This window comes from Wyeomyia smithii, chromosome 2 (assembly GCF_029784165.1).
Source record: "Wyeomyia smithii strain HCP4-BCI-WySm-NY-G18 chromosome 2, ASM2978416v1, whole genome shotgun sequence".
Classification (NCBI taxonomy): domain Eukaryota; kingdom Metazoa; phylum Arthropoda; class Insecta; order Diptera; family Culicidae; genus Wyeomyia; species Wyeomyia smithii.
In genome coordinates, this window is record NC_073695.1 from 80,983,649 (window position 1) to 81,008,594 (window position 24,946).

Consider the following 24,946-nt stretch of genomic DNA (forward strand, 5'->3'; position numbering starts at 1 on the left):
AACATAACCTCAAAATGAAAAGTCTGATTGTTACGAAAGGTAGCATTTTATCCAAGCCATCTCTGACGCAAGAGATTTAGAATGGCGAGCTACACAGGAAATGGTATGTATTCGCGGACAAATTCGACGAGCGGAGCCAAACGTAATATAACACTAGGTCTATCCGTTAGGCGATGTGATTATTATAAAGGCTTTGTTTTCCCACGAACAAGAACGGTAATATTCAGGTTGGTTTTTTGTATTAAAATCTGGCCTTCCGGAATAGGTTAAGACGAGAAAATGAGGGTTTAAGTGTTTGCAGACTGGCTCAGTTGGCTTAAGGTCTTGTCCAATATCCCAGACCGATACCATTTAGTTTTTTTTTTCAATTAAATTAAAAATAATTCAATCAGAGTCATGCTTGAGCGAAAATCAAGGTTAATAAAAAATGAAACCTTGTATATCAGCACCTTGTTCGGCGTGGAATTGCTCATTGTTTTGGCTTGGCTTTTCCCCGGTCTATGGAAGCTGTTCGGCAGTGTCCCAGTCCAGGTGGGAAAATATATCATCCTGTAAACGAAATCGAAATCCGTATTCAAGCTCCTGCTCTGTGCTGCGTACAGAACCACACGACTGGGCCGACCTAACAGGCATGAACGTAAACCTATATGCCTGTAGGGATGCTATGCTCTGATAAGAATCAAATAAAACCATAAATCGTTTATACACGTTATATTGTGTTTTATTTTAAATTTAACATGTATTATCCTACCGTAGAGTCTTCTATTTCTGACCACAATACTGATACTACCACCCTACTGTCTTGTATATTATCATACACTAAACTGTTTCTAACGTTTTTCCTCATGCTCTATTCCCCACGCTTCACGCATCGGAAACGGAAACGGAAACCTGCCCGTGGATACAGACTTCAAAGAGGAGCGGCGGCTGTTGCTGGAGGTGATTGGTCCTGATTTACAGTCGGTTTACGATGATCGGCAAATTGAGGTAATTGAGGGAAAACGGAATGGAAATACATCGTTTGACACACGATTGTGTTTCGCTACCGTGTCCGATTCTTTGTCTTCGTTCGTTGTTTGTTGTATGATTTTCCGATTTTCTGACTTTCTATTACATACACACGTCCCATCGCACGGAACAGGTGGAGATTGTCGACATCCATTTCGGTACCGGCAGCGAAAGCACCGTGGTGGAGTTAGATCCCTACGTGCTGGACGATCATCTCTCGGAAATTGAAACGTGCCATCGGGTTTCCAAGAGCGTGTTTTGTATTGTAAGTATGACCGTTTACCGTTTGCTCGCCATTAGTTGACCTCATCTGCCTGGTATGTGGTGTGACGAAGGGTGGCTTCTTGTTTGACTGCAATACTATTGGGGCAGGTTGTCTTGATATATGAACAGTTCGGGCACATTGGGACACATCGTTAAACACAATCCGGAGGAAGTCACTTCTATTAGTTATAGACGACAGAACTGTACATGTATACTGTGCGGTTTTAGCCGTTTGATACTTCCCAGCGGAAGAATCTAGACCAAAATTAATCACAAACAAACATCCGCATTATGTTGTCATTCCGGGAAAGGTCCGTCGTGTAAGACCGCAGAATGACGCAGTTGTTGCGTGTCAGTTATATCTTTCTCACAATCTGAGCCCGGAAGGCAAATTGTGTTTCAACGCTAGCTTTTTATGTCGAAAATATCCAGATTGCCCGGGCATGATTACAGGTCGACCTCATTTTGCAAACAAAAGGCGTTTTTTCGGCCCTTTCAATGAACCTTTTTCTTCCTTTGCGTCGCTCACTTTTCCCTTTGTTATGAAAGGCTTCTTAATCGTTGGGTAGAAATTAACACCAAGCCGAAGCCGGCTGGAACTGCTTTCCACACTCCAGTCGACTTGTAGTTTAAAAACTACATTTAAACAATTTTTCGTGAAGGGTAGGCCTTAGAGCATTTTTTAAATTTCGTTTTTTTAACGAACGATTATCATGGACATTTTAAATCACACAGTTTATATTGATCAACTGCATCGACTGTTTTTGAGATATTGAAATCTCAAAAAACCCACTCTTTGACAGCATAACAAAATGTTTTACTTGATACTTTCCAAAGCTAAGTCTTCACAGTATGTTCGCTTTGTTATTCTAACTTGGATGTTTAATTTAAATGTTGTGACATTAACGATTTTTACATTTTGACCAAGAACAATAATTTTGTTTTCAGGAGTTTATCTTTACTGAAGGCACTATATTTATATTACACGGCTTTTGATGAATAATGAATTTTAGGTTCATCAGTCCTGTTTTTGAATTGCCGAATTAAAGATGATATTAATTTTTTTTCATTGTATATGGAATATGAAAAACTAGATCAAATTTTCAAAAAAAATTATGAACAAGTAATGATTAACAAGATTATGTTCCATAGAATTGAGATAACGAAGCAATAAATTATTGTTATCTACGCTCTAATTTTAAATTCAATTTTCGAGATGGTAATGCCATTAACATGGCAAACGAATTAAGGGGGGACCCTACTCTAGAAAGTCGAAGAAATCGAAATTTTTTTTTGCTTTTTTGGAATGCTTACACATTCAGAAATGTTGTGCCAAAAGAACTTTTTTGATATCTGATCGCGTTCAAAAGTTACAGCTAAAAGTATGGGGTCACCTAGAGAGAATTAGCGGAGACGTTTTATGTTGCTCTGTTCGAATAATGCACGCGCATTTTCTGACCAAATATTGTAACTCACACATACATACATGTACACACACACACATACATACACATAAAGTGCGTAATTGTACGAATTTTCTTGTAGTCTGTTGATTGGTCACACACACACACACACACACACACACACACACACACACACACACACACACATACACACACAAAGTGTGATAAATCGAAGAGGATTATTCAGTAGTTTTATCGAATGGTGAAAGACAGCAACCCATTGTTCCTCCTGTGCATAGGGGGAATAGGGGCATAATGAGCACCCTAACTTGGTTGCTAATTCAAGCATGGAAAACGACAAAATTTTAAAAATGTCTACAGTGCAAAACTTGCATTAACTATCTATAATTAAAGGTACACTATTCACAAATTGAAAAGTTTATCGTATAATGGTGAAAAACACAAATTAGATTCATGCATCAAAAACGAGCAATCAGTCGATGTGTGGGGCACAATGAGCACCCCACTGGGGCATAATGAGCACCCACGGGGTATAATGTGCACTCTTATAGAAGATATCTTGAAACTGTGTAGAAGTACAACTAATGGGCCACCGTTTGTCGCGGGATGCCGTGAAAAAATTTGATACTAATACATTATTTTTTTACTCAAATACCTTTTTTAAATTTTTGTTCCACCATATTGCATCCGCCATTTTTTTTTTTTAATATTGTACCGGATACATCTTCTGCGTCCAAGGAAATAGTAAGTAACACATTTCTAAACAATTTACTTCATTGATTACAGTATCATCGTTGTTTAAAACTTTAAACGCGTTTTTCTCGAAACCATGTTTTTTCAACTGGTGGTAAATTTTTCTCAGCATCTATTGAACCGGTTTTGCTGAATTTTTTTTTAGCATGTAAAAATGGATTATCTAACTTGTTACGTAGCCGTTTTTTGATATCTGAGTTTTTCAATGTTTTATGATTTTTTAAATAGTGATTTTTCATGAAAAAAACAATTTTTTTACTAAAATGGCCGCCATTTTGGCATTTTTTGGAATTTTCAAAAACGGCTACGTAACAAGATGGATAATATGTTTCTATATACTGAAAAAAAATTTCAGCCCGATCGGTCTACTAGAAGCTGAGAAAAACTTACCACCAGTAAGGAACTGGTTTAGAGAGAGCATCCACGTTCCCAGCTGCCAACAGTGTAATACTCACTATAATTACATTCACGACATGGAAAATACATCTTCAAATATACCTTAATCAATAGCCAAAATAGCCAAACACTTCACTTTACTCTAGACAGCCAAAAAAAAAATATGAAAATTCATGATTTTTCGACCTTCTAGAGTAGGGTCCCCCCTTAATATCATGTTGACATAGCACACCTACCCTCGCTGGGAAGTTTAATTTGGGTTCAGGAGTAAGTAGATTTCAGTCGAGATGAACATTTCGTCATGTAAAATCTTGAAGCTGTTTGAGTTTGGTTTGTACATAGTTGCTATCGCTAACCGCTGTAAGCACATGTTTGACGATCTAACAAAGGCAACCATTTTAATTGCATTCTCATGTCAGGCATGAGCCCTTTTGTTTACCCTATCGGAACACTGATTACATCGAGCCATCGTCTATCTGTTTAACAATGTTCGTTAGGAGAACGCCAGACCTGTTTTGCTTTGTCTCCCCATTTCAACATTTCAATAGCTGTTTTTTCCCGAAAAACTCACTGTTACTGGAGTGAAAAATAAGCGGATTGAATTGAAAAGGTACACAAAAAAGATTGTCATTGCTATAACGATGAATGCATATTCATCATGATAGGCATCCTCCGACGATTACGGCTGGATAAAAATGATAATCCCTTTTTTGTGCCGAGATTTTGTGCGATGAATTTGGCGGTGATTCTTGTTTGTTTGTTGTACCGCTTAATAGTTTGTTTGGAGCAATCTGGAAATGATTGCCAGGCGGATATTTTATTGACTGCTTCTGGAACGCTTTCAAGTAGTTCTATTAAGGTATCAGTGGATTATTGATAATCTGATTCAAGAAGGCACACATTTTGTTTACGTTTAATGAGTTTAGTAATAACATAGATTTTTTCTCTATCTTACACATACATATGGAATTCCGTAGAAGACTGACCTACTAGCTAGGCAAGGGCCAACCCATAGCTTTGTTGGTCCATAACCTTTTTGTGGAGACTCACCGAGCACTATTAAAGTTGATCTCGGTGAATTGAAAAAACGAACCGAAGCTAACTGGGATGCCATAAGCGGATTGTGACAATCCAAAAGTGAATAGCTTCGCGCTTTCGTGGCTCAATAACAAAGACCTAAGGACATTCACAGGACACTGTCCGGAGTATAGGACGCAGAACGCGTATCTTCGGTTATCCATAACCGAATATATAACTTTCCGATATCTGGAGCGAAAATCCTGGTGAGGCTCTGAACATCAGATGGAATGCGTTGACCAAATAGGATAAATGACTTGAAATGCGTTAATTTGAGGGTAATTGCTCGTCGAGTCCGCCGCTTCTACGTTGGCTTACGGGAAAGTTATCTTTTTAGGGGCACCAAAATTCACAGAAATGGTTGAAATGCTTTAATCATATTTTTTACAGTTAGAGCTCTAGGGCATAAACCGTGTTAACCAGTGTTAATGCCACCCAACATATGTGTTTCCAGAATCGGGATGATGATAAAAAACCGGGGATCAAATCCATGAATTTTAAAATGTGAAATGTGATGTTGTTTGTGTGCAATAAGGTTTGATAAAGAGGCAGTGACATGTACAGAGTGTCACCGTGAAAGTGATACACTTTATTTATGCCATTAAATTGAAACAGACGAATATTTCTTCTCTGGTTCATTTATATTATCATGGTAGAGTAGTAAAATTACCGTTGAACCAGTTTAATTCAAAACTTTGTATTTGAATACGGCCTGCAAGCGCTTTTCAAAATTATCACGAGCCGCATAACCGACTTCGGCATCCCAGCATTTTATTCCAGATTTTATCCCACATTTTTAACCAAACGGATCTTAAAAATGTTCAAAGTCATGTGTTTTACTTCACTCAGCTTTTCTAGCATGTTCCCCTAAATGTTGGAGTACAATGGATTCAAATCGGGAGAGGATGAGGTCCATTTAGAAGTGCTGTTAAAACACGGTAGGTTTTCGTCGCTTCTGAACAAGCAATGCCCTATGCGCTGGAGCTAAATCTTGGTGAAAGCAGAATCTTTCTTTTCCAAATAATTCTTTGGCACAAGGCAGCAAATGGTATTTAATGACGTGTTATACGTGTTGGCAGTGACAACTTTCCTTTGTTGGATATTGCTCCCCATTCTAGGTTCGTTCCACTCCTCTTTTATCGGCTGGAATATCACGAAGACATGTTTCATACGCACGATCGTTCTGCTTGTTCAAAACAGCCTCCAACGTAAACAACTTTTCATCTGAAAAATAAATATGTTGTGAACACCATGCGTCTTCAGTAGCACTCGAGATCTGGCAACCCTGTCGACAATAGAGATAATCCGTGAATTTTTTTTTCTTGAAAGCTCCGTATCCAAGGTCAATTTTGATTATTTTATGCATAGTGTAATGAGTCATGTTCATTCCACGAGCCATTTTTATTGCCGACCGGGCTGGATTTTGCCGGATACGTTCTACAACCGCTTTGATCTCCGCTGCAGTCCGTAGAGTAATGAGGGGCAAAAGTACGCACGGGGTAAATGTACGCGTTGGCCTTTTCGAAGCATACGAGCAAAATAAACTGGCAACAATGTATAAATTTGCAGTATTATAACGTCAGTTAATCACACATGTAAACACATGAGATTCCGTTTAAATGGGGGAAAGCTATGAGGAAAGTTGTTTTTCGAGCTGTTTTGATCGAATTTTCTTAGTTTTGGGAACTATGATTACCCTATTCGGAAACTACAGAAGCTCGAGAACAACAGAGGCCAAAAAACTCTTGTATAATTGTGGTTTGGAGGGTAAAATTCTTTTGCCATGTTTGTCAAAAAACTCAAACCAGTTGGAAAACTCATTGTGGGACAAAAGTACGCATGAACCGAAGTAATGAAAAATGTGTTTGATAACGATGATTTTGTACAGAAATTACTCGAAAATAACTAGTGATATGCGGATGTGCTCCGAAACTGAGGAATATTATGGTTTCATGATTTTTTGAATGGAATCTTACAACCATTTTAATAGTTTTGTTGATATGCTTTCAAAATGGTCCTTCCGGAATAGATAAGGGCTTCTAGAAGCCGAAGAAACAATGAAAAATTCAAGGCCAAATACCATCCAAATTTATTTTTGCAACCGGGATGATGTCCACAGATCGGAAAATGGCCCAGACGCCATTTTGAATTTCAAGATGGCGACTTCCGGTTTGTAGAAAGCAACCTCAGATGGCCGAATATCCTCCAATATGTGTATTTCCGTAATCGAGATGATGTCCAGAAACTAGATAACGACCCCAGCCACCATTTTTGATTTCAAAAGGCGAATTCCGGTTTCTGGAAAACAACAAAACGTGATCAAATACTAGGTAACATGAGTATTTTCGGTCAAAATACCGAAAATGGTGATGTGGATATTCATATCTATTATAAGTCCAAAACTGACCTAGTGTGGTGGCCAAAAACCAAAGAGTCCAGCGCTAGAGCAAAGCTAGATAAAGTTCAACGACTTGCGTGCATTGCTATAACAGGAGCAATGAAAAGCATCCCGTCAAAAGCTCTTGATGCAATTCTTCATCTGCTGCCGTTTTACGAATACGTGCAACTAGAAGCAGAAAAGAGTGCCTTGAGGCTAAAAAGAACAAAAACTATCTTGTCAGGTGATCTTGTGGGTCACCTGACTATACTGGAGGGCCAGTGATGAGTATGAATGGAGACTGGATGGCACCTCAGGATAACCATGATATTCCCTACAAGGTATGCGAAACGTCGCGTACAGACTGGGAAGTCGGAGTTCCTGATTTCCGTCCCGGTTCAACGATATTTTTCACAGATGGCTCAAAAATAGGTACCAAAACTGGTGCAGGAATCTTCGGCCCTGGAATTAATATTTCAGTGGCAATGGGACACTGGCCAACAGTGTTTCAAGCAGAGATTTTTGCAATCCTTGAATGTGCGAATGTGTGTCTGACTAGGAAATACAAACATGCGTATATTTGTATTTTCTCTGACAGTCAAGCAGCACTGAAAGCACTTGATGCTTATAAATGTACATCCAAGATTGTCTGGGAATGTATTCTCACATTGCGAAAGCTATGTCAGACAAACTCAGTAAATTTGTATTGGGTTCCAGGACATTGTGGCATTGGTGGGAATGAAAAGGCAGACGAACTTGCAAAACAAGGATCTAACTCACAGTTTATCGGCCCAGAACCTTCCTAAAAGATTTATCACACCAAACGAGAATCATTCGGAAAAGCTCCTAGAGCTCAACAAAAGAGCTCTTTGTACATACGTCGGCCTAGTAACGGGGCACTGTCCGAGTAGATATCATTTAAAGAACATTGGCCGGGTTCAGGATGATATCTGTCGCTTTTGTAATATGGAAAGCGAGACATCGGAACATCTGCTGTGCAGTTGTGATGCATTACTTAAACGCAGATCAAGGTTTCTTGGCAGTGGCTGTTTACAGCCCGAAGAGATTTGGTCTTTGAATCCTGGGAAGGTGATTGGCTTCATAAACCATATTTCACCTGACTGGGAGCGTGTCGGTGCAGGTACCTGATCACTCAACAATAGTGGTCATTGTATTTTGCAAGGGGACACGTATAGCAATTGACTGGGATATATTACAAAAGTTCACATCAATGGACAGCGTAATTCTAATTCCCTAACAAAAAAGGCACACAATGGTATTTAATGACGTGTTATACGTGTTGGCAGTGACAACTTTCCTTTGTTGGATATTGCTCCCCATTCTAGGTTCGTTCCACTCCTCTTTTATCGGCTGGAATATCACGAAGACATATTTCACACGCACGATCGTTCTGCTTGTTCAAAACAGCCTCCAACGTAAACAACTTTTCATCTGAAAAATAAATATGTTGTGAACACCATGCGTCTTCAGTAGCACTCGAGATCTGGCAACCCTGTCGAAAATAGAGATAATCCGTGAATTTTTGTTTTTTGAAAGCTCCGTATCCAAGGTCATTTTTGATTATTTTATGCATAGTGTAATGAGTCATGTTCATTCCACGAGCCATTTTTATTGCCGACCGGGCTGGATTTTGCCGGATACGTTCTCCAACCGCTTTGATCTCCGCTGCAGTCCGTAGAGTAATGAGGGGCAAAAGTACGCACGGGGTAAATGTACGCATTGGCCTTTTCGAAGCATACGAGCAAAATAAACTGGCAACAATGTATAAATTTGCAGTATTATAACGTCAGTTAATCACACATGTAAACACATGAGATTCCGTTTAAATGGGGGAAAGCTATGAGGAAAGTTGTTTTTTGAGCTGTTTTGATCTAATTTTCTTAGTTTTGGGAGCTATGATTACCCTAATCGAAAACTACAGAAGCTCGAGAACAACAGAGCCCAAAAAACTCTTGTGTAATTGTGGTTTGTAGGGTAAATTTCTTTTGCCATGTTTGTCAAAAAACTCAAACCAGTTGGAAAACTCATTGTGGGGCAAAAGTACGCATAAACCGAAGTAATGAAAAATGTGTTTGATAACGATGATTTTGTACAGAAATTACTCGAAAATAATTAGTGATATGCGGATGTGCTCCGAAACTGAGGAATATTATGGTTTCATGATTTTTTGAATGGAATCTTACAACCATTTTAATAGTTTTGTTGATATGCTTTCAAAATGGTCCTTCCGGAATAGATAAGGGCTTCTAGAAGCCGAAGAAACAATGAAAAATTCAAGGCCAAATACCATTCAATATTTATTTTTGCAACCGGGATGATGTCCACAGATCGGAAAATGGCCCAGACGCCATTTTGAATTTCAAGATGGCGACTTCCGGTTTGTAGAAAGCAACCTCAGATGGCCGAATATCCTCCAATATGTGTATTTCCGTAATCGAGATGATGTCCAGAAACTGGATAACGACCCCAGCCACCATTTTTGATTTCAAAAGGCGAATTCCGGTTTCTGGAAAACAAAAAAACGAGATCAAATACTAGGTAACATGAGTATTTTCGGTCAAAATACCGAAAATGGTGATGTGGATATTCACATCTATTATACGTCCAAAACTGACCTAGTGTGGAGGCCAAAAACCAAAGAGTCCACCGCTAGAACAAAGCTAGATAAAGTTCAACGACTTGCGTGCATTGCTATAACAGGAGCAATGAAAAGCATCCCGTCAAAAGCTCTTGATGTAATTCTTCATCTGCTGCCGTTTTACGAATACGTGCAACTAGAAGCAGAAAAGAGTGCCTTGAGGCTAAAAAAAACAAAAACTATCTTGTCAGGTGATCTTGTGGGTCACCTGACTATACTGGACTTTTTTAAAAGAGGGCCAGTGATGAGTATGAATGGAGACTGGATGGCACCTCAGGATAACCATGATATTCCCTACAAGGTATGCGAAACGTCGCGTACAGACTGGGAAGTCGGAGTTCCTGATTTCCGTCCCGGTTCAACGATATTTTTCACAGATGGCTCAAAAATAGGTACCAAAACTGGTGCAGGAATCTTCGGCCCTGGAATTAATATTTCAGTGGCAATGGGACACTGGCCAACAGTGTTTCAAGCAGAGATTTTTGCAATCCTTGAATGTGCGAATGTGTGTCTGACTAGGAAATACAAACATGCAAATATTTGTATTTTCTCTGACAGTCAAGCAGCACTGAAAGCACTTGATGCTTATAAATGTACATCCAAGATTGTCTGGGAATGTATTCTCACATTGCGAAAGCTATGTCAGACAAACTCAGTAAATTTGTATTGGGTTCCAGGACATTGTGGCATTGGTGGGAATGAAAAGGCAGACGAACTTGCAAAACAAGGATCTAACTCACAGTTTATCGGCCCAGAACCTTCCTAAAAGATTTATCACACCAAACGAGAATCATTCGGAAAAGCTCCTAGAGCTCAACAAAAGAGCTCTTTGTACATACGTCGGCCTAGTAACGGGGCACTGTCCGAGTAGATATCATTTAAAGAACATTGGCCGGGTTCAGGATGATATCTGTCGCTTTTGTAATATGGAAAGCGAGACATCGGAACATCTGCTGTGCAGTTGTGATGCATTACTTAAACGCAGATCAAGGTTTCTTGGCAGTGGCTGTTTACAGCCCGAAGAGATTTGGTCTTTGAATCCTGGGAAGGTGATTGGCTTCATAAACCATATTTCACCTGACTGGGAGCGTGTCGGTGCAGGTACCTGATCACTCAACAATAGTGGTAATTGTATTTTGCAAGGGGACACGTATAGCAATTGACTGGGATATATTACAAAAGTTCACATCAATGGACAGCGTAATTCTAATTCCCTAACAAAAAAAAGTAAAAAAAATTCGGAATCGGGGTGATGCTCTGAGACCATTAAATGACCCCAAACGCCATTTTGGATCCCAAGATGTCGACTGCCGGTTTCTAGGAAACAACCCAGAATGGTCGAGTACCCCCCAATATGTGTATATCTTAAAATCAAATGACACCCTGAGACCGGAAATCGACTTCAGACGCCATTTTCAAATTCTAGATGGTGACTTCTGGTTCGTCTGGTGTCGTATTCAGAGCATCATACTCATATGCGATGGTATTTGGTTAATTTTGGATGTTTTCCAGAAACCGGAAGTCACCATCTTGAATTTAAAAATCGCGTTTGGAGTTTATTTCTGGTGTCTACGCATCATCCCGATCCCTGAAATTCTCATATTGGTATTTGGCCATTTTAGATTGTGTTCCGGAACCGGAAGTCACCATCTTGGAATTCAAGATGGCGTCTGGGATAGTTTTCAGGGCTCTTGGCATCATTTCTATTCCGAAATAACTTATACGGGGTAATATTTGGTCAATTTTTATTATTTACCGCAAACCGGAAGTCACCATATTCAATTCAAAAATAACGTCTGAAGCTGATTTTTGATGTCAGAGCATCAATTCGATTCCGAAAATACCAGTATTGAGTGGTATTCAACCATTTTTACTTGTTTTTCGGAAACCGGAAGTCGCTTTATTGGAATCTAATATGGCATCTGGAGTCGTTTTCGGGTCTCTGTGTATCACCCCGGTTTCAAAAATAAGTTTTATTAATTTGTTTCTATGACCTCTAGAAGCCCCAGTGGAATCTCGTCCATTTTTGGGATATATCATCAAAACAGCCAAACATATCCCCAGAAAACCGAATTCCCGGAAGTAAGAAAATTATTTCGAGGCACCGCTCTAATGCAGCTAAAAAGAATCGGTGCAAAACCAGCAAAAAACAATTGACTTTTTTAAGCATAGTGTATCATCAAAGAAGTCATATCTTGTTGGGGTGAAATGCAAAGTCTGGGTGCTACTATCACTGATACCCATAGTGATGGAACGAACTGACAGTGCATAAAAATTAGCGCGGAGTATATCACAATATATCTAACTAATGGTAGTAGTGTTCATAGTAGGGTGGTTTACCGGTAAAACAAAAACCGGTAAAACCGATATTTTTTTTCAATACCGAAATACCGGTATTGGAGAGGCGAAAAACCGGTATTTTCGGTATTTTTCTTAAAATTGAAAAAAAAAACTTGTCACCATATAAATATCTATAGGACCATAGGACCAATAAATGCTACCAACTTAGGTGGGTGTTACAAATCACATGACGGTATAAATAATAAATACATTTAGACAGAAGCAGCATTGAATATAAATTTATTTTTTAAATAAAACAGCTAATCTCTTACACACTCATACATACAGGGGCAACTAGTGAGTTTCTAACCTACTAGTTCAACTATAAATTATGAAAATAATAGTTTGAGGCAGTAATCAAAATCATGGTCGCGAGAGAACGCAAGTCATTATTCGTTTTGTGTTATTTCAAGGTAAAACTAAAAAAATAATATATAAATATAAATTTAGATTAGGAATTTATTTTTTGTTTGGCATCCCCATGTGCATTGCACAGGTTGACACTAGTCATGGACTAGTTGTTCCTGATACAAAGTGTTTACAGGATGAAATAATCAATCAATAAAGAATTTCATCCTAAAAATTACTGCCCCTTGGAAAAGTTACATTAAAATAGCTACAGTATGGTCAAAGCTTCGTCGCCTATACCGCAGCGGATTTTATTAGCAATATTTCTAGCTGAGTAAAATGCTTTCTCAGGTTCAACTGAATTTGGACGAACTGTTCAAAGAACATCGAACAGAGTAGAGAAGTAATTACCTTCGGTTCCTTCGGATTCTGGTCTAATCATCATTTTATTTTCTCTTCATTCATTTACTCTTCTTAACAGTTTCAGATATTGTTTCTCCAAGAATTTTGAAGTTATTCACTAATTTAGAACTAAGTTTGGCGATGTGAAAGAAAATTGAAATAAAAATCTGCATGTTTTTTTGTTCCTATAAGTTTCGACATTATGTTCTTCCTAATCATGTCACAGGATTCATTCATTGAAGTTTACCAAACACTGTTAAATTTATCCAGTGTTGTATCTGGATCATATACCACATGAGATCAAAACAATGGTCGCAGTGGTCCAAATCTTACAAAAAATAACTGGATCGTAATGAAGCATAGGTATTCATGAATGCAAAACCATAATTATGCAGCGACACGTCCATAGATTCAATCTGAGACGCTGAGCAAAAAATAAATTTAAAATCAAAATTCATGTAAATTTTTTAGTTTTATTTTAAATAGTACAGTGAGAATGACTTGCGTTTTTCGCGGACATGATTGTCATTACTTCCCGAAACTATGATTTTCAGAATTTTGTAGTTGAACAAGTAGGTTAAAAGAACACGAGTCGCCCCTGGTTTCTATGAATCCGAAAAAAATAAAAATACTGGTTTTTACCGGTTTTACCGGTTTTTATTTTTATGAATACCGAAATACCGGTTTTTCGAAAAGTCGGTAATACCGACCACCCTAGTTCATAGGCTCCTACAGGAAATAAGCATAGTAATAAATACACTGTTCATATAGTGCGAACTTTTGCCCCGTAAACTGCGAACTTTTGCCCCGCATGCTGGGTAAAAGTTTGCATCTGAGTATTGTTTCTAAAAAGTTAAATTCTCATTCTACGAACAAAATTAGAAAAACTCTGGTAATACATTTTGAAGGCGAAAGGTTCATGTACCGCTTGAAACCGAATGTACCGAATATTATGATGATTGTTTGCAATAGTTCTGTTGCAAAAACAATTAAGTGCGTACTTTTGCCCCTCACTACTCTACACTCCGTTTTTGTACCCGGTTTATGCTTCGGGACAACCATGCCAGTTTCTTCGAATCGTTTGATGATCCATTTCACGAATAATCTGCTCAAATTCAGCTGTGACAGCTTCTTTCTAATCTGTCTACAGGGTAGGGACACCCTATTAAAATGATTTCTAATCTTGAACCCTTCAATTCCAAGCAATGCCGAGAACGTTTCGCTAGTATTGAATGTAGCAAAAATTCGCATTTTCTTTGCTTATATGTAATTGATACAAAGCCGTGTGTCTGATGGATTGGAAGGCGTTCCTCTTCTTTTAGAGGCTTTAGATAAAAACCCAAAATTTAGAATAGCACTTATAGATAATTATTAAATTATCACAGCGTTTTTTGTGACAGTGATTTATAAAATTTTCAAGACGCTCTCAACATCAGAATACTATCAAAAAATGTGACTGATAAATAAAAGTAGTAGTAAATATATTACAAAAACGGCTTGTATGGTCAAAATTGTGACTCTTGAAAAGTTATAGGCAATAAAAATGCGGTTCTAGGAAAAATACATGCACCGAAAAAAAGAAATTTTCTGTGCCAAATTTTAAAACTTGTTACAAAAAGTGTTGAGTATAGTAACATAAAAACTAAAAATGTTATAATTTTTTTTAAATTTTTTTTTTTTTTTCAATTTTTTTTACAGTGCATATTTTTTTGAAAGGAATTAAATTATTATCTTAAACTTTGCCAAGGTAATTATACCAATCAAACAATCCGTTGAGACGCTAAAAACATTTTTATCGTAAATAGACACTCGGTGTAGAAGAATATCCCCTAACTTGAGGCCCCTGGTTTTATGCTGAAATGATTCATACTTTGGGATAATCTCCTGCGCTGAGTTTCTATTTATGATAAAGAAATATTTCTAGCGTCCAAACTGTTTGTTTGATCGGCGAAATGTATTCGGCAAAGTTGTAGATAGTAATTTTGTCCCTCCAAAACCTTTTCTCAGTTTAGTTAAACGATGAAAATTGTCGTTAAGCGTTTACATTTTGTCTACCACAGACAGCAATCTATTCGGTATGAGATTTACCTTGTTAGTTCTACTTTTAAAAAATCTGCAAAGTTATGAGTGTTAGCACGTTTTTAATTCCTATTCATGAGGCATTCTTCAGAAAATGAATAAAATTTCCAATTTTTTCTAACTAAAGATGTGACAGATGAGCTGATGAGTCTTCAGCAAAGCTGTATTTAAAAATGCGGCTCTATGAAAAATATAGACACTGCAAAAAAAAATGTTTTTCTGTGCCAAATTTGACAAATTGTCACAAAATATGAAATATCTCAAAAAGTACCTTTTTAAAAAATCTTATTATTTATACATTGAAGATATGTTTACTACAATCTGTCAAAACTTGGCTATGGTAAATTATCGTCAGGGAGTGAATGATGTCCTAGAGTGTTAATCTGTTGCATGATGGTTCTTCATATTGCAGAGCATCTTCCTGCAAAGGATTAGTTCTCTATGGTTTTATTAACCCCCGGACGATAAAAGGACAAACTTGACGATAATAGTGGCGATACCCTATCAAAATTGTCAACAAACGTGTGATTTTCCCCTGTCAACTGATACTATCTTACTGCTGCTATCAAGCGTAATTTATGTAAATGCGGTTTCTACTAACCAAACAGCAATCAACGATTGGGTTTTTTTTCTTCCTTTTTCGACCATTCAAATAGACATATGGCACTAGGACAAAATATTTTTTTCGCTACGAATGTATTAAAGTTAGCTCGACCACAGCGCCAGTTTTTTTTCAAATCACTTGAAGCTATGTTTACTCTGCCCGAAAAATATCAAATGGTCGAGTGATATTTGCATTAAAACGAAACAAAAATATACGTTAACATCAGATGAATGGAAACGGCCAAATGTATTTATATATTCTAGGACGACGATTGTACCTAATCATCTGCGGTTGCTTGTCAGTAAAATAAATACTTAGGAAATCATAATAAATGACCCAAATTCCACGAACGTCTACTCCTGGTAATGCTTACGTGTTGCGAATTGAACTCAAATCTTTTTCCTTTTTCTCTTATTACTTTTCGCTTTCGAAGACATTTATGGAATACATCACGGAGCTGGAATGCACGGCTTCTAGACTGTCCCAAATAGTGATTTAAAATTGCTCGGATGATTGAAAGTAGGGTTTTGTGTGCTTTCGAGTTTACTCAGCATATTCCTCCATATAAATACAAGGGATGGAGATCCGGTGATGGGACAAACCAATCCTGTAATGATTTAAAATGGCGTGAATTGTGAAGACAGAAACGAATCATGTAGGAAGAAGTAGTTTTCATTAGGTACCAAAACAAAAAATCTTCTAAAGCGAATTGCGGCTGTCGAATGAAAAATGGCTACACGATCAATGAGAAAAATATGTAGGGGTCATCTCATTAGGCCGATATTCACGAAGAATGCACCGATTAAACACCAATTTTTCACTAAATCATTGAACAAATAAACTAAATATGTTTACGTACTCTTATGGAATCGTTTAGCATTGTATATTTAGTAAAATTAGCTAGATTCATCCTGAATTTTGTAAAACAAAACCATTTTTCACAACGCTTCCATATCCATCTCAAAACATGAATCACTGCTTAATTAATTCATCTCACGACGCCCCCATATTTATCACACTGTTAATCATGAATGAAACACATTATCATGAATGAACGTAGCCGCAGCCCGTCGTAGTGGGTTACCTAGATATCCGCTGCAGTTGTTTACTTCTAAAATTGGTAACCTAGGTAACCACTACAGTGATGTAGATTTTTTTCAATTATGTCGGAATAATTCAACATTTTCAGTATGATTTCTTCGTATTAACAAGAACTGATTTGGCAACTATTGATTTTCTTCAACGCAGTGAAAACAGATGAAAATACATACAGCTGAAATTTAGGAATTGTAGAAATTCATCTCATATATTTCTGCTAATTCAAGCTTATTTTAGGAAATTTGAGGTGAACATTTCAAAGATTAAAGTATTCTTAGTGTAGTAAGTGATTTTGTTTAGTGATTAAAATGAAAAGTGGTCCGCTAGTGATGAAAAAAACTTTGGTTGGCTGCTGAACGAGTCCCGTTGTAGCCGTATAGAACAATGCGCGGATTTTGTTTTCTGAAGTAGGTGATTGAATTAAATGAGCTTTCGAGTGCAGATGCCCGACTATTAATTCAAATTTAGAGCTTTTAAGAGAGTTTTTGAAGATTCTACTCTATGAGACATCTAAAGTGAACTAAGAAGAATCCATTCCATGGATAAGCAGATTGGTTTAGTTAGAAAATATGCGTTTTTTCCTGTTTCAAATTGTGTTTTCATGTTGTATGAGATGAATATACGGCCTGAGATGAATAATGGAGCAGTTTCCCTACAACTGGGTGAGCAAAAGTCTTCCACTAACATGGACATGACAAATAACACATGTAATGTCGAGTTCGTTTTCGCGGTGTAGCTACACCGTCCCGGACTACACTTTGCAGCTTGAAATAAAACGTTTTCGGGTGTAGTCCGGGACAAAAAAGTATAGTCAGCGACAGAAATGGTGTAGTCCGGAAAGTGAAAAAAAAAACATGTACGTGGTAAAAAGTGTCATCCATTGTCATCCTGTAAGTGGAAAAATCAAAGAAATAGTTATCGGTTTCCGTTATACTCTACTAGAAAATTGATTGAAGATTTTCTAGTAGAGTATAACGGAAACCGATAACTATTTCTTTGATTTCTCAATCACTCTGCTAAGACGCTCGGTATAGATTTTCTAAATTTGATCCTGTAAGTGGTACAAAGATTTTTTTCCGTGAAACACTGTAGAAAACTAGTGTTCTGTTATGCCTATAGGGCATTGAATTGAAGCGCCACTGCTACAGAAATAGTTGTTTTTTTCAGCTTAACCGAGAAAAACTTATGTTACTTTTGAATAATGTGCTTCTGAATAATATAGCATAACAGTGGAATAATCAGCTGACTTTAAGTGTTCTCCAGCCTCTCTGCTGGCTTTGATTTATGTTCCTAGTACAAAAGCAACCCTAATACTGCAGTCAATTACTCATGCTGTTGGCCATTATCGAATATCTATCGTGGATATCGGTCACATCGAAAAATAATTGAAGTTTCGGGATAAAATATTACTCGCCCACCTCATACCACAGTAAACTCGAAAGAGATCCACTGGGTGAGATATATTTTATTGATGTTTGTTCTTTTTCTATCTTGTTTACTCTCCCGAAATTGCACTTCACGTCTTTCCGGTCCCATTCGCTGGCTCCCTTCGAATACGGAAGGTATTGTTAGGATCACGTTTAGGCAATTTTTTACTGCCGACTAGACTGAGTTCCGAAGTCTTTACGGTACTTACTCAGCACTCAACAGCGACTGAATGTGAATGCCTTAGGAAGTGGTACCGGCAGGGCTCGGCGGCCGGAGACTATATCCTGCAAACACCGTTCAGGTAAGTAGGTTTATGTACTGCCAAACCGGGGAAACGATTTTCCGAGAAAGACTAAAATCACTTTGCATTTACAAGGGATGCCATTTATTGTTTTTTCCTGTTTTGATTGATTTGATGACACTTCTGTAAATGTTTTGTTATTAATCTGCAAATATTGACTTTATTGGTGGATTTTTTGTTCGGGTTTATAATGCGAGCATCAAACGTTGTGCTGATTGCAAATCATCCCTTTCTACAATATTATCAATCACAATCCCTTAGAACCGCTGAAATCTAATTTTCTGTTGCATGATTTTAAGTGTTTCCGTTACCGTTCATATTGAGGCTTGAAAGTTATTAAGGATTAAGATCAATATTCGATTTTAGTACGAAACAGTTTACGGTCAGAACGGTCTTAACTTTTCTTTGGATAAAAGTAATTCCACGAAAAACTGATTTGATTTGGCTGAAACTTTGTATAGATGTTTCTATATGCAAAAGATGCCATTTTGTGCTATTTGTTTAATTTTTTGGAACACGACTTATTTTTGAGAAGCTGTTGAAAAATGCTTTTTTGGGAAGGTATCGATGATAACAAACATTTTTAGGATCGAAACGGTTTGTTTGATCGGTATGACGTATTTTGCAAAGTTGTAGATAACAATTTTGTCTTTCCAAAAAATATACTCTAAGAAAAAAATATTTTTTCTAAGAAAAAAAAATTTTCGCACCGTTTCTGGATTTTTGATTTGTTTGGGGTAAAAATCTCTCCTAAAAACTATACTCTTCATAGGATCACAGTAATTCTAAAACAACAGCCGCAATGTGCAGCAATGGCATGAATTTTTCATAAATATTGAATGACTCATTTCACGCATGGAGGCTAACTTGAACGTAACTTAAAAAAACAAATTTTCAGTAAGAATAGAACTCATTTCTCAATACGCCCTTTCTAACGTTGAATGAAAACGAAGTTTCAAGTGATACCTACCGTTAAATTAGCAAAAAAAACGATTCAAAACATTCAGTGAAAATTTGTCATACTGGCAGTAATATTGACGTTTCGTTTCGAATCGCTAAGAATATCACTTGTGTCTACTTACTTCGATCCTATGATGTTATGAGTAATGAATTTTTAAGTTAGGAGGGGCTCAAGCAAATCACGAAAATTCCTTTTTCCGGATAAATCCATTGATCCGTCCATTCGTAAATCCATAAACTCCACCTGCATTTTTCTAAATAAAGAGCCTGCGGTCCAAAGTTTTTTATCGCTTCAACCGTCCTTCGTCAAATCGTAAGCATCTAATTATTTGTTCAGTCACAAAAACTGTCAGCATGATAAACTTTTTTGATTGTTTGGTTATTACCGACAAGCGCAGTTAAAATCCAATCTTATATCGCTGAAAAGGAATCCAAGTCTCATTTTCCGATTTCCTGCTTTCACAGGGCGATGGATCGTCAAGAATGGATCACGGAAAACCGGCAACTGCGAGACATCCTGGAGAACAAAGTTGACAAGATTCTGACGGCATTTCAGGATGGCGGTGGTGGTGGTGGCGGCGCAGATTTCGGCGGTAGGCTTTCACTGTCAGGCGAAATCAAATTTATCGATAGCGAACGGTTTCGCGATTATCTTCAACGACTGAAAACCAGAGCACTAGAGCAGGAGATTCAAAAAGCATTAGGTAAGTACCGGTGGCGGGATGCCGCAGGATAAATGGAATGAATTCTACGTTGGGTGATAATGCTGATGAGTGGTATTGAATGCCGTAGCGGGCTTTTGTTTGTGTAGGTAGGTAGTGACTGCACCCGCAAACGAGCATTTTTTCTTCTTTGACTGATGGGAATAAAAAGTGGAAAGAATTGAATTACTCTTGACGCTTGCGGATTTCCTTGGCTTTTACCATTCGTGAAGTTCGTTTTTTCTACCTTTCTCTGATATTAATTTATTAGGACTCGCTTGTCAAATAGCTTTTGTTAAAGCTTCCATTGTGTAACCTCGTTATATTATATAACGCTCGATTCACCGCAAGGTTGGTGACGATTTTACCGGAAATATAGATAAAAAGAGATACGGCGACAGAAGAACCCTTGAGCGAGTTTACTTTTTTTTTTTTTGTTTCAAATGCTGTCATCTGCAGACTTTTACGGTTCATAGGGGAAAATAAAACGTGGCTGCAAGCCGAACCTAGAGCGATCAATTTTACGACAATGTCCCAACCCTGGCGAGCAATCGCCGTAAGTGGTCTGGTTATGATATGATGATTCCGGTTGGATATCGAACAGTGGGGATTGGCCATGGAGGATTTATTATTAAATTTATTTCAATCATCAACGGGTGTGGTTGAAATTCACAAAGTTTTTTATTTGGAAGGAAATGAAATTTTTTTCACTGGAAGACCACTATGATAATCAAATAATCATCAACTTTCGAAAAAAAAATGCAGAACAGTGTCAATCGTCGTAAAACTAAAATTAACATACCGTTAATCGATGGAGTAATTTGTTTTAAGGAAAGAGAAAAAGTGCGCCTACAGCAATTTTAAATGATTTATTAAACGATGAAAAAGTTCTGAGATTAGCATGTGTATCCTCTCCGCCAAATCATCTGAAACGAACAAACAAACATGTTGAGTAACGTGACAGGCTAATACGAAATGACGGTGTTTGTTACACCACATTTTTGTATTTGTTGACTCATTCAACTGGTTTTCATTAGCGGTTTTCTTAATTTCGAATTTGCTTCCAGCGCACAGCCAAACATCAAAGAAAAGTACGATTAGGTAATCATTGGGAGTGAATTATTCAAAGGAGAACAGCGTGAATAATAAAAACAGTCTCGGTTTAATCGATATTACATTGTTATTCTACGAGGAGAAAACGAGAGTTTGTTGAAATTCGACCGTGGCCTTGTGATTGGGCGGGGAGGTAAGGTGGTGTTGTAGGTGAATTCCAGAGTTTTCTTTCATTTCATGATTATTAATTTTAAATTGGAAATATTAAAAACAAGGGGTATAAATGAGTTACCACAAAAAAAAAATTCTACAAATCATGGAGGCGCCAATAGAAATTCCGAATACCTTATAAAAATCATTAGTTAACTAAAATTAATAAACGTCAAGGGGAAATTTAGAAATTCATAATTACATAAATCCGATCTCGAACGAAAGAAGCTAGATTTAAAAACTGATGATAAGATAACTGAAGATTTTTTATATTTATTAAAGTTAATTCAAAAGCTTTCCAAATTTTTTACTTGGGCTTCGTGTTTCCCCAAGTCTGAAAGCGATTCACAAAAACGGCCTGTTTTACTTTGACGGCTTAATATTATGCTCCTAAAATAACTTTGTGGGTGAGTTTCACTCAACATAAAATCGAAGAAAAATGCTTCAATGTTGGAAGAGAAACAAGAACTTTCTGGTAATGACAAACATGATTTTTTCAAAAGTTTGTCTTTTCTTTTCTTCAGTTTGATCACACCAGTGGATTCATTCCAAGTTTATAGTGACTAATTTATGTTATTCTTCCAGCGTCAATCCCGATCTGTCAATTCAGACCTGACTGCAATTAATTATTCCAATTATTTCTTCTCTAACACCATATTCAGCTTGCTCGAAGGAGAACATGTTTGCGGTTTTTCGCAAATGGGAAGCGGACGCTGAGAACGGCTTTCGGGACGAAGATCGAATCGAGCAAATAGAAACGACCCTTTGCGAAGTGCTACCGGAGAGCAACCGAGAAGCGCTAACGTAAGTAAAAACTTCCACCGTACCACTCAACCTCCTTTGCGCTGTTCGCTGTCAAGCCTCCACTGCACAATACAATCGATTACGATTATTGTCGTCAATTACCAAGGCGCGGTTATTCCACCATAACCTGTTCTCTGTGGGTGACTCTTTTTCCTGTTTACGACTGCCCTTCATGAACTGAGCCTTGAGTAGTAAACAGCAATCTATCCCTTTCTGTGCTTAGTGAACCTGGCCCCAATAAATTCCCATTCGCTGTCTTTGTTATAATGTCTCCGTATTTTTTTTTCTCAAAACCATTACGTAGCGTTCCCTGGGCGGCGAATGGCAGCATCGACCCAGATCTGCAGAGTCACGAAAACTACCTGAACCGGTTCAAAGGTAGGGTCTTCGAGAAGCTGAAAAATACCATCGATCAAAGTTTGGCCAAAGAGCCCAACGGTGGAAAGGGTCGGAAAAAGACGGTACAGGTAAGTCCAATGATGATAATGGCTCCCAGAGTCGTTGTCGTTGTTGTCTGTAAGAGCTATCTATGAAGCAACAAGCCCAGTTTTTATACGGATATTGAGTTATTTATCTCTGCTGAAACGATAATGGGTTTGTTTTATATATATGGATACGTTAAAAATACCAATTTGTTGAGAGTTGATAGTTTTCTTCGACGTTGAGACGTGCGATTAGGCAAATAAAACGTTGTGGGAAGTCTCATTTATGGTTTTTTTGCATACATAATTTCGTTATACTTTCGCTATGAAAATGGCACAGTACAATGAGATACTCCGCTCGGTCGGCGCTCGGAGCGTCCTTCTCAGTTAGATGGATGTTTACCTTCTACTGATTGCTTGCATCGCATATAAATAAAATTCTGATACCAGCTACCACTACTGCACTGTTCACTGTATCTAGACATACGGGTAGGACTATTCTAGGAGATGATGATTTGGACGCAGACAGGAGGGCTAGAAGTGCGGAAATGCGGAAAATATATCTATAGGATACTGAGCGGACTGAAAGCTCGTATGGTGAACAGTGTGACATGCAAATGATAATCATCTATAATTTGATATAACAAGAACGGTAACAATTTATTTTTAGTAAAAAAAAACGCACGCAACCAGTCAATATGATACTATTTACGTGTATGATAAACTTTCTTTGGTATTATTTGAATAACTGCGTTAGAAAAGAAGACGGCTTACGGTTTGTGATGATTTTCCATTCGTTTGCCATAAGAATGAGGGAAATTTAATGGAAACTGACTGAGTTTTAAAGATTTGAAAGTTTCAATTTGTACCCTATATGTTACCGTAATCCCCAGATGGTCTCGAGGTACGATGCTGGTCTAATAAGCCAGTCGTCGTAGGTTCGAGTCCCGGCTCGAGAGAGACTGTTAGTGTCAGTAGGATCGTATCGCTAGCCCCGCAATTGTCCTGTACACTAAACAGTTTAAACAGTTGGCTGCGAAGTCTGTGTATAACAAACAGAAGGTCAAGTTCCGAATCGGAATGTAGCACCTAGGCTTTGCTTTTTTATGTTACCGTAAGACGTAATGCTAGGTCAAAAATGTCTGACGTTATAGTTTGGCTAATCAGTTTTGCCATTCTAGTAACAGTTCTCTTCCAGTAGAAATGCGCCAACCCATTATGCATAATTTAACTTTAAATTGCTTGTACCACTACAAATTTTCTTCAGAATTCAATCATCTGCAGACATCAATAAAACCGATTAAGTTTGATTTCGGAAGAAATCAATTACGGTGACTTTGCATTATGTTAAACAGCGAAGCTGTATCGCAAACGGCTGTTGGCTGCCTAATAAATATTCATCAGGCTCAAGTCATTACAGAACTTTGATTTGTTTCGTGTTTCCTGTTTTGGCATTCATTTATTCCAAAGTCAACAAACGTGAGTACTACGCGTGTGCCAGGCCCACCGGTAGAAATAGGGGCAATTTCAAAATAATTCCGCAACCGAGCGAGAATTTCCACTAGAGCAACACACTTGTACGGGCCTACATATCAGCAACCAAAATCTGCCTTCTTTTGACCTGAACGAATCGTTCGGTCGGAAGCAATCACCAGTCGAGCCTGAAAAGATATTGGAATTATTATTTATCCGTGAAATGTTCACTTTTCGCTCAGCTTCGTCAACGTTCGATGAAGGGCGTATAAAACGGTAGACCGTATCGATGAAAAAAAAAGAATTTCCATTTCCATTAATTGGACGAAGGAAAATAAGTAACAACGTTGAGGTAATCCATCATATTTTCCGTTTTGCCCCGCTGTTTGCGTGCGATTAGATGTAATTTACGCTAACTTCTCGTGCTGGTTGCAGACACAGTAAAATTGAAATATATATAAACGAATACAACCGTAAGAAAATTTTTCAATCGAACCGGTTTTATGGATTGCTAATCCGTATCCGACCCGAATCCGCACTTTGTCACAAGTTTACACAAGTTATTCCAATGTGAAAATTTCCATTCAAAAATAAATATTTAAAGCAGGTAGACGCGCACAAAAAAAAAACATTGGAAAACATTAGTGAAGCACGAAGCGTCTCCACCAGCTTTTACCTAACGCAGATGCATGGTTTTTCAAGAGGACCGAGTCTATGTTTTCTAAAGTGGGTCACGTTCTGTGGAAGTAACAATGAAACCGCCAG

The 24,946-nt window shown here is 37.8% G+C and overlaps 1 protein-coding gene across 2 annotated transcripts in view; it reads left to right on the forward strand.

The window, feature by feature from the left end:
• The window catches only part of LOC129719893 (protein qui-1), a 174,804-nt gene that overhangs the window by 71,530 nt on the left and 78,328 nt on the right, over positions 1-24,946 (forward strand). For both annotated transcript variants that reach the window (XM_055671307.1, XM_055671308.1), the window contains exons 3-8: positions 908-987; positions 1,142-1,273; positions 18,392-18,558; positions 19,984-20,222; positions 22,145-22,286; positions 22,591-22,753. In XM_055671307.1, coding sequence (XP_055527282.1) covers positions 908-987; positions 1,142-1,273; positions 18,392-18,558; positions 19,984-20,222; positions 22,145-22,286; positions 22,591-22,753 — 923 coding nt within the window. The remainder of the gene's footprint in view (positions 1-907; positions 988-1,141; positions 1,274-18,391; positions 18,559-19,983; positions 20,223-22,144; positions 22,287-22,590; positions 22,754-24,946) is intronic.